An 11395-nucleotide genomic window follows, 5' to 3' on the forward strand; every position below is an offset into this window, starting at 1 on the left:
TGAATTAGGACAAATTGTTTATGCAGCAGAATCTCCAGACAAACTGTGAGCACATCACATATAAAGAATATGTTTTGTTCATCTTTTTGTCTCCAGCACCTAGCATGGTATCTGACACAAAATGAATGTTTACTAAATAGCTATTTATTAAATTAGAGATAAATGATAAATACAGTTTACTTTATAAATGCAAAGAAGGAAAAACAAAACACATTGTTGTATCATGTAACCTTGTACCAAAGATTTATGAATAGATTTATTAATGGGATGGAATTTCTACCTTGAAGATATAGAAGTAAATGTGGAGACTGAGAAGTCAGGTCACCTTAGTCCTCTAGAGTGGTTAAAGCTAACTAGTCCCTGTGAATGAGAATCTAGCCTAGCTGAAGATCTCTAGCCTCTATTTACACAGCATTGGCCCCAGGACAACACAGTCAGGGCAGGCTGTGGTCACATCTCTTAGCCTAAGAATACATACCTGTTAGGGAAATTTCCTATTTCTAATGAAAAAATAAAGACCTTGGGTGGAGAGAAGAAAAGTAGTAGGAGTGTCACTTGAAGCACAAACAAACATGGAAACTGAACAGACAATCTCTGTATCATTACATCTTCTTCAAGAAAGGCACACCAATTCCCTTCCAAGGTATATCAGTATGTTGCATCGTTGTGGAAGGAATGGAAGAGCAGGATGGGGTTGCCTGGCTGAAGTCACATCTTGGGGAAGCTGGCCAGGTTGGCAATGCCACAAGCGTTGTTCTTATTCCGGGCCATGAGGATATAGCCTTTGTTTCCCCAGTTTTCTCCCCAGCTGTAGGTCCAAGCAAGGAAAATACTTAGTACCCTCAGTTTATTCAATAAAACATTTACTGAGTATTGTACCTGAGTATAGGTACTGATGTTTTAAAAAAATGAATAAGACAGTTTTTATCTTTAAACAGTTTAAAGTCAAGAAATGGAGGCATAGTGCTATAGGAGAAATTGCTTCTGACCAAGGGGATCAAAAAGGGCTTAAGAAAAAGGTGGCATTTGAGCTGAGCCCAAAGGCGGATAGAATTTGGACCTGTGGAAATGGAAGCCAGCAGGGGAGTGCGAAATGAGTAACAGAGGCAGGAAAGCATGGGACATGTGTTAGGATTATGTAGCTGAAAAACAGGGTGCTTGACAGGGTGTAGTGGGAGATCAGGTTGAGTGATCTTTACTGCCAGGCTAAAGAGTTTGACTCTCTGGCCCATGATAGTAGAGGAGACACTGAAGTTTTCTGATTGGGAGAGTAAAATCATTCAACTTGTGTTTTATGAAGACTAATCTTGAAAACGTGAGTCTAGAGCATAAAAAGAGGCAAGAGAGGCTGAAGCTGGTGATCTTGGTTTAATAGAAGAAATGAATGAAGCTATGAGAATTGATGAGATTGCTAAGGAGACAAGTGGAGAGACTGGAGGATTAGATACAGGTAGACAAAGACAGAGACAGAGACAGACAGAGAGAGGGAAGATTGGTCTATACATCTTCCTAAATTGTTTTCATGAGTTTTTTGTCCTTTTTCTCCAACCAGAAAATTCACCAGTTACCCGGTACATTTTACTTAAGACCTTTACCCTACCGCCGTTCCCTTCTCCAGGGGTCCCCAATGATCCTGATCCTGCCTAGGTGTGTCCTTTATTCTTCCCAGCTCTCTTGGCACTTGATCAAGAAAGGACAGTGTAAGTGCTTGTGCTGGGAGTCGAGAAAGGGAGAACACAAGACAGAAGCTGTGGGAGAAGGAACATCCCCTTAGAAAGGTGCTCAGGTTCACTCTTAATTGGGACTGTGATATAAAAAGTTGCTTCAGGTTTGAAGCAACTCCCAGCCTTACATTCTATCCAGCCAGCCCTCCAGGCAGCAAACCCAACTTGGTTATACTACTGCATTGGCCTGTGCACTCCCCGGAGTCTAGGACCCCTGCTCTTTGGAGGGCACCAAGGACAGAAAATTTAATCAGTGCTACTGCTAGGCTGGTGTTGACCAATGAGGAAAGAAAAAGAATAACTACCCTAAATCTGCCCCCCTACAAAGTCACAAGGGGCTAAAGAGAAATGGGGAGCCAACTACTACTAACGTGTAGTTTTATTTGTTCCCAATAATAGAGAGGGAAACACTAATTTTTTTTGTTGCTCATATCTACTTTCTGAAAAGCATTTCTCTTCACAGACTTCAAAATCTTTGGCCAGTTCTTATATATGTCTATCCTAAGTGTATCTGGAAGGGCAAAAAGCTGCACAAGAAGATACTAAACTTTTACTTTGTTTATACTGTACCCTAGTGCTTATACACAGACTGATGATGGAAACCTCTCTAAAAAATCAATCACATTAGAGAGAAAAGAAAGAAAAAAATATAATTCCAAAGCTCCTGCTGGTTCTTGGTGCTACTTTATGTTCTCATTTAGCTAGGTCTGTCTTTCTTAGGGGGCTATGAGATCACTGAAGACAAACATCTGCTCATGTGTTTGTATATGTGACTAAGCACCTTGAACATATAGAAGCTGCCCAACACATACCTTTAGTACACTTGTCTGGTCATTAAATGTTAGAATTAATAGCCTCTGATTGGGAAGGTAGAATTGAAACATCTGAGAAAACTTTCTCTTGATTTAAGAGAAAGGAATATTGGGAAGTTGGAGTTGAGGGTGAGTGTTAAGAGGATGACATGTAGTGTTCCCATCATTACCTGTTTTTAATTATCCAGTGCTTGTTTCCCTTCTGGATCCCGTATCCCACTGCCAAAACTGCATGGTTCAGATTATCACTATTGCAGTTTTCATCGTAATACACACCTAGGAAACAAACTATCAAGGTGAAGCTTTCTGCAATCCAAGGGTCACGCTGTGAGGTCTCCCACTCTAGAAGACCCTCTGTAGAATCCCATCCCAGTCAAGAGGACTTACAAAAGAGATGCTCTGTGCTGTGGCAGCTGTTTCTCCCTGGCAGACTCAGTCTTTATGGAAACAAGTACTGAAAATGCTCAGCACCCTTCGAGAAGCTGCCCAGCCCACGTCATAAGAGAAGGTTGATTGTGCTCTGTAGGAACAGTGCCTTACCTTTTCTGTAAAACTGGAAGGAGGTCAGGCTTGCATCAATGGCCACAGAGACAGGTCCCACTCGGGCCACTGCCCTCTTCAGGGCTTTTTCATTTCCCTCAGGGATCTCTCTGTACCCTCTGCACTTAGCTGCCTTGCCTGTTGGGTTGTACATACAACTTTCATCCTGGAAAAAACAGGTTGAAATAGGACTAGGACTAAGCAACAGGCAGTGAATCAGTGAGTGAGGAATTCTGCCAATGTTTTGGGTGATGTCAGAGCACTAACAGGGGCAGCAGACTAGAGTCTCTAGAAAGGGTCTGTTCTCTCCTCACCATTTTAGAAACTATAAAAAAAAGAATATGAAAAGTGGATACCTTGTACCATACACAAAAATCAGCTCCAGGTGGTTTTAAAACATAATTGTGAAAGGAAACACTGTAAAACTTAAAAAAGAGAATATTTTTTATTTCTACCTCAGGGTAGAGAAAGATTTCTGAAATAAGATTTTTTTTAAAGCACAAATCATCTTCCGGCAATGTAGTATGTGTGATCCTCAGTAGGCAGGGAGGCAGCAGCTGCTGTGTGGGGAGGAGGCCAAGGCCAAGACCCAGCTAGAGGGAGGACCTTGGCCCCAGGCACATATAACAGGCAAAGAGTTCTGGCTGGACCCTTGTGCTCTCATGAAATAAAAGCACATAACATGACACTAAAACAAATTAATAAAGAACTTAGCAATTTAACCTGTGAATTTCCAGTGTTATGTTTTGCAGGTCTAGTTAACAATGATATGTTTCATTGTCAAGCTACAATTACGGAATCTAATGGGAACCCACATCAAGGCGGTATATTCTTTTTGGCAGTTCATTTTCCTACAGACTGCCCCTTCAAAACCCTGAAGTTGCACCTACAAGAATACATTGTCTAAATATTAACAATAATGGCAGCAGTTGACATGATATTCTAAGATTACAGTAGTCTCCTGTCTTAGTAATTTCTCAAGATTCCTTTGTTATCTGCCATATGATCCAAACCCTTGATGCCTCCTAGTGCCAAAAATTGCATAGATCTACAAGTAACATAAAATATCTAGGGAATGGATTTGGAAGGATACCACGTGATGATACTTTAAAAATAACCTGTATTATGGCTGGAATGAACTTAAATTACTGTATTATCTGGCTGCTGCCCTATCAGATCTCTTCTTTTTTTAAATTTTGTTTTCTTTACCTCCTTCCATTCATTTACACGTTCATATAAGAAGTTCTTTCAGTTTTGGACAATAACTGCTTTTAAAAACTGTAAAGTAGAAAAGAGAACAGTTGTCCAAGATTCAGAATGTTAAAAATAGAATACATGTTTTACATGGCTAATTCTTCATTTTAACTGATTATGAGACCAAAATCATTGCACATTTCTCTAAAATGCTGACAAGATCATTTGAGGGGGTAGGAGAACAGAGATTATAAGTCAATTGCTCCTTCTATTCCAAAATAGGGTTTCAAATGTTATGTAATTTTCCTTTAACTTATTCAGAGTTTCTGAGTTATTAGTTAAACTGTCTCTCAACAAACTGGTTAATATAGTACTGAATAAATGATGCAAGCTGTCAATAGATAAGTGATCAACTACTAGCTCTAATAATATTTAAGTTATGTTTTTAATATAGTTAGACAACCCTTTAAATTGGTTGCCTGGATTAATCAATATGAAAAAAGTTATAAACATGAATCTGTTTTTTTGTATACACTGTTAGGATCTGTTTAATTTTTTTGATGTCAAGTGACAACAAAAAGTTGTCAGGAGAATATTTGACAGTTTAAAAAAGAATATTTTACCAGGCCAGGTTATCTCACTGACTGGCCTGATGTACTCAGAATTCAAAAGCTAACCTTTTAGGACACCTTCAGGGTGCTGTGCCTTATGGCAGCAGCCCCAGGGTCAGATATGGACTGGGGACCCAGCAGTTCTGAGAACTGTACACAGAGTAAAGAAAAAGCTTTCCACACACAACCTCCAACTTCTCCGACTTATTTACCTGACAGCTAAAACAACCATAACATGGAATACTAATGGCATGACATTTATGAAATGAAGCAGTTTTGATGTGGCCAATGTCACGATGATGTGCTGAAGTGACATTACTGTGTAGGTTGCTGAGTATCCAGTAAAATGGATCTGTTCAGTCATTTACATTAATGAGCATTTTTGTTGCAGGAGATACCATTTCAGATGACTAAACACGAATAAACAAAACTCGCTGTTACTGGATTTTTTAAAGGCACAAATTGCAAAGGAAAAAAATTAATAATTTTTCTACACTAAAATTAAGAACTTTTCTGGATTGAAAGACATCATAAAGAGAATGAAAAGAAAAATAGACTCACAACACACATAGTATTAGTATCCAAATATCTTTTTTAAGTTCCTAAAAATCAGTAAAAAAAAGAACACAACCTAAAGATGGGAAAAGATATAAACAGGCAATTCACTGAAGAAGAAATGCAAATGGCCAGATAAGCATACCAATGAAGAGATGAATCAATAGGATTTCTTATACTGTGCAGGTGGGAAATACAAATTTTTCCAAACACTTTGGTAAACAATTTGACATTATCTAGTAAAGAGGAAGATGCACATACCCCAAGACTCAGACAATTCTGTTCCTAGATATTATATTCTAGTAAAGAAATTCTTGTACATGTGCATAGAAGATGTGCCCGGGAATGTTTGCAGCAGATAAACAGATCCAATAGATAGATCTTGGCTCTGCTACGTAACTAGAGGTGTGAGTTTGAATATGCTATTTTATCTCCTTAAGTGTCAATGTCCTCACCTATAAAGTGAGGATAAGGGTACCTTACAGGGCTTTTTTTTTTTTTTTTTTTTTTAGTTTGTGTCCTTTTAATAAACACACTTGCATAGTTATATTACAATTTTGTAAAAATAACAACAGATGACCTCATGCGTCCCCTGCATCGGCAGGCGGACTCTCAACCACTGCGCCACCAGGGAAGCCCTACAGGGCTTTTATGAGGATTAAATGAGAACATGCACTAAGTACATGGCTTAGCACATGGTAGCCATTAGTTGTATTACTCAGACTTGTTATCCCTGCTTCAAAGGCCCCATATTATATTATCTATCAACCCCATGTCTATAAAAAGCCCTCAGATCTTCTTTCTTTTAGATAAGAAAGATCTTCCTATTACTAAAGGACCTTATAGGAGGAAGTGAGTTGATCTCTAAAACTGCAATAAATATGAAGCAACTTGCTTTTTCTCTCATTTTATACATGTTAGCATGTTAACTTACACAATTTGCTTAAACATTCCCCAAACTCACACTGAGATCATACAAAATAAGTCCAAGTGATTCATGAAATTAGCAATGGTGGGCTTGGAGACTTGTGATGGGAGTGGAGGAGTTGAGCAGAGAGTTACAGAGACTGACTCAGAGATCTATGGAATAACCTGTCCTCTGTTTTTTCTTCAGGGCAGAGAGGCAGATAGGAACCATGGTAGCCTAAGCTCCCCAAATTCTCCCAGACTGTGGGAATCTTCTTGGCCTCTGTGGGAAATTATCCCATCAAGAAGGCTGGATAGGGTAACAGAAAACAAGATTTCTGGACTTGTTTCCAGTACAAATTGTCATGCTGGGGAAGGAGGAGCCATTACAGAGCTGTATGACTGCATGGGACAGTCTCACCTGTCCAACATATGGGTAGGCATCTTCAGAGTCAATGCCCCGGTTCTTCTGCACATACTGGAAGGCATTGGTCATGTAGCCCCCTCCACAGCCATCATTCTCAGACACACAGTCCACCAGGTTCTGTGGACTCAGATTTAAGAGTTTGCCAGTTTTCTTCTTGAGTTGGCCCTCCAGGGCACCCACAGAGCTAAAAGCCCAACAGGAACCACACTGACCCTGAGAGGCATAACAGAGAAACTACCAGTCATTGCTGTTCACACTTTTTGTTTCTTCCTTCTACCTGCCTGATGAAATTCCATATGTTTTATAAATTCCAGCACCTGTCCCCTTTGCTGTGAAGTCTTCCTATTTCCCTTCATTTAACCTTTGTTGCAGTGCTCTATTGCTATTGTTGCTATTGATAACTGTTGTTACTATTGTTACCATTAGCTGTAGTAAAGCAGAATACAGCTCTTCCTCCAATGAATCCATCATAAATTGAAAATATAGTAAGTCGAAAATGCATTTAATACCCCTAACCTACTGAACATCAAAACTTAGCCTACCCTACCTTAAATGTGCTCGGTACACTTACGTTAGCCTTCGGTTGGGTAACACCATCTAACACAAAGCCTATTTTATAATAAAGTGTTGCATATCTCACGTAATTTATTGAATACTGTACTGAAAGTGAAAAACAGACTGGTTGTAAGTGTATTGGTTGTTTACCCTCGTGATCATGTGGCTGACTGGGAGCAGTGGCTCTCTACCACAGGCCAACAACAAGAAAAGATTTCATACCACATATCCTAGCCTGGGAAAAGATCAAAATTCAAAATCTGAAGTACAGTTTCTATGGAATGCCTATCACTTTCACACCACCATGAAGTCAAAAAATCATAAGGTGAACCATCAGAAGTTGGGGACCATCTGTACTGGTTTTGCAACACACTAGATGTGTAACCTTGGGTAAATTACTAAACCTCTCTGTACCTCACTTTCTTTATGTGTAAATTGTGGATAATAACAGTATACTTAATGGAATTATGAGAATTTAAAAAGTTAATTCATGTAAAGGATGAATTATTATGTGTAATAATAATAATCTCTCAAAACGTGCTAGCTATTATTATTAGTGTTTGTTTAGCTAGATTATACATTTTTCTTTCTTTCCTGTTCTATTTTTTAAAACTGGGGATTTCTTGAGGACACAGGTTATGTCTTAGTCATATTGAATCTCTACTGCCTAGCACTATATCTGGTAGGTTCTGAAAAAAATGTGTTTGTTGAATGAATGTTAAATCAAATGTTCATCTGGTGGATAAAATCAGCCTTGTTAAGGTTGTGGGAAAACTTACAGTCTCATGCTGGTAAGAATATAAGATCATACAAACTTTTTTGGAAAGGATTCTGTGACCTACTGATTCCAATTTGGGGATTTGTTTTGCATAAATATTTGTATATATTCACAAAAATATATGCACACAGGTGCTTACAGCTAACACTTTGTAGAAAAGATAAAACAGAAATAACCTAAATCTACAAAAACAGATGATGAGTTAAATAACAGAATAGACTTTATTCTCTTAGCAGGGGGAGAGGTAACTTAATTCTTTGCCCTCTTTGCCTGATGCCCTCCTACCTTAAGAACAAAGAAGCAGAAAAAGGGAGAGGTCATGCCAGTTTCCATACCCACACCCAAGAGGAAGGAGGGTACCTGGTTTTTGACAGGAGTAACATATCCCTTCTTCCGATAATCAATAGAGTCTGGGCTGCCTTCCCAGTCTGGGATATAGAGGGTGTCATTACTGCGGGAATGAGAGGGGGGTATTTTGAGTCCAGTCATCTTCTGAACCACTTCTTCACTGGTCTGGGACAAAGAAGAAAGAGGCCAGGCATAAGCAGGGAACCAAGACAAACAGGGCAGGTAGACCAGGAGCTAAGGATCAACTCACCATATCCCCCAAATGGTTCATGGCCAGTTCATATGTATGGACACCAAGAGAAGCCTCGAGATTATGGATGGAAATATGCTTCAGGTTTTTTTCCCAAATTAAACGCCGAGAGATTTCATCCACCTAAACAGAGCATAGTCAGTATTGGCATAGACTGTGTCCTGTGTACAAAGTTATCTACATAATACTGTGGAGGTTTCTAGAAGAGATTAAATTTACAATCATAGAGGGTTTACAATCTAGTTGGGGAACTGACCATGGGATTATTAAGAGCATGCAAAAGAAATATATAAAACAAATAATAGAATGCAAAGCTCTGGAGACATATAGGAAAAAAATTGCTTACGGATTAATAGCATTAATCTGAGAAGGCTTCCCAAAAGAGAAATATAAGACAGTTATGAAGAAAAGAAAGGATAGGACCTGATGGAGGGTGAATTGAGTAGTAATGGAAAGTATATGTTAACAGTTAGGGACCAGGGGCAGGTTTGCTTGGTTGTAGTGGTTAAAGTATTGGGGTTGAAGAAGGGAGTCTGGAAGCTAGGATTAGATGTCTCAGGTTCCAACCCTCCCACCATGTTCCCCTCCAGGTTCCCAGGCACCTTGCTGTTATACTGCTTTCTGTAGGTCTTCTTCCATAGCTCCCACTGGGTGTTCAGCATCTCCTCGGGGTACAGAGCAAGGCTCACCACAGGCAGCAGTAGTAGAACCTTGAGCCCCCACATCCTGGAGAAGGGGATAATTAGGGGACACTCTTCTATTTACCCAGAAGTTCCTAACCTGGCTTGGGATGAGGAAATAGCTGGAACCATATTCTCAGACAGGTGGTTCTTAACCTTTGGGACTCATAGACTCCCATGACAAGCTAATAAAAATTTTCAACCCACTTTAGTCCCTCTTACCAGAAAAATGAATGCACACACAATAATTCTGTGGGGTTCATGAACCTGAAGTTAAGAATGCCTTCCTCTGGACCACGAGGCAGAGGAAAACTAGGCTTTACAAGGAAGGTAGACAGAGATTGAGGATGACTTCCATATGATAAAAACAGTGATAGTCAGGAGGGTTCTGGGTTTGGGTGGGATGCTGATACATCTGGTTACAAGTATTTTGACCTAGGGAGATTCAACACACACACACACACACACACACACACACACACACAAATATACACACACATACACACAGATACACTTGCACAGATAACCAGCAATGGTATAGAAAATGGACAATCAGAATGGGACAACACCTGTCTGCTCCAGTGTCCCCAGCAGACTTGGAGGAGATAGACAAGGTAAGTGCAGGGTGGGATGAGTGCGGTCGGAGAATACACAAAGGAGAGATTTTCAGCTAAGTTTTGCTTCCTGATCATTTCTTCAAGGCATTCTTTTGTTCCTTGCCTAAATTCTGATACTTCTCCTGATCTTGCCGGGAGAGGACAAAGGAAAAGCTGACAGCATTTCCTATTCTCGAACTATGAGATGTTTACTGTCTCCTCAGTTTTCTTATGCATTTCTTCCTCCTTTCTCTTCCTGCTCCTTCCTCAGGCAGGAAACTGTCCTAATCTCAACCAGCTGCTATGGGCAGGAAAGTTTCTTTCTTTTTCTGACCAAAAACCCCACAAAACCTCTGTGACTGCCTCACAGGACAAAAAGCCTCAGAACCAAAGTTTGTTAGAAGAATGTAAGACAGAAAAGCAATGTTCTGTGATTATTACACAGCTTTTCAGAAGTTTACTCTAGCTTCATTCACTTCTCGCAGTGTCTTGCTAATTTCATGTCCTCCATTTTAAGAGCAAGTTAGTCTGCATCAAGTCACACAGCTTGCATAAATTTTGATTTTATAGTCCAGTTTTGTGTAATCTTTGCAAACTGGCAAAATGTCCAGGACGTTTAATATCTGGAGTGTTAAGGGCTTTGAGATGTCTCAAACAGTAGGAAGACCTTACTGAGCTACCACCTCCCTGCACCACTCCTCCCCCATGCTAGTAAGTTAACCCTTTTGGTACCCGCCCACCCACCCCCAATAAAAACCAACCCTGAGAGGTCACTCCTTGAGGGATGGGTAAAGGATGCCCTATATTCTTTGCTTTCACTAATAACCATGTATACATACACACAAACCATAAAAGGAGTCCTAAAGATTTCCAGGCAGATTTTACTTAGCCAGGAAATAACCTAAGAAGGGCATCACTGTTTTCATCTGCAAACTCTATAAGGTTCATTTTGATCCCCAAGTCACTACATTCCTAATATTCCTAAAAATGGAGAACTGAAAGGAATGAGAAGCTAAAAGATCTAGGAAGTTGAAAATGTTACCTGCTGATGGGGATCTGTTCTCTGGGCTTGTCTCAGCAGAGAAGTGTGGATAATGTGGGCGGATGACTAAGGGTGCTGGATTTATTCCACCAAGATTGCGGAAGTCAACTGTAGCTGTTGGCTGGAAAATTTGGATGGGGAGGGCAGTGGAGATAGAAATGCTGAGAGGGGGATTAAGGAGGAGGGAAGGAGGCAGCAGATTTGCATCGTTTCTGTGTGCGCATGTGGAGAATGTGTGCCAGGGCAGAGAGTTGTTAGGTATTTAGTTTCACGTGGCTGCCTGCCTCTGAGAGCAGACAAAAAAAAGACCTCAATACATATTATCCAAGTTGCGGCTTACCTTCTCTTTCGTGGACAGACAAAATATTATTACACTG

At 40.0% G+C, this 11395-nt stretch overlaps 1 protein-coding gene across 1 annotated transcript; it reads right to left on the bottom strand.

The window, feature by feature from the left end:
• On the bottom strand, positions 1 to 11148 carry CTSK (cathepsin K). Its single transcript, XM_007460232.1, has 8 exons — positions 11019 to 11148; positions 9303 to 9426; positions 8701 to 8823; positions 8463 to 8615; positions 6764 to 6982; positions 3077 to 3242; positions 2707 to 2812; positions 1 to 808 (listed from the first exon to the last, which is right to left on the bottom strand). Exons 2-8 carry the CDS (start codon positions 9423 to 9425, stop codon positions 709 to 711), a joined length of 990 nt encoding a protein of 329 aa, XP_007460294.1. The 5' UTR covers position 9426; positions 11019 to 11148; the 3' UTR covers positions 1 to 708.
• Positions 11149 to 11395: the final 247 nt, after the last annotated feature.

The sequence above is a fragment of the Lipotes vexillifer genome, unplaced genomic scaffold, assembly GCF_000442215.2.
Source record: "Lipotes vexillifer unplaced genomic scaffold, Lipotes_vexillifer_v1.1 scaffold209, whole genome shotgun sequence".
NCBI classification, from domain to species: Eukaryota; Metazoa; Chordata; class Mammalia; order Artiodactyla; family Lipotidae; genus Lipotes; species Lipotes vexillifer.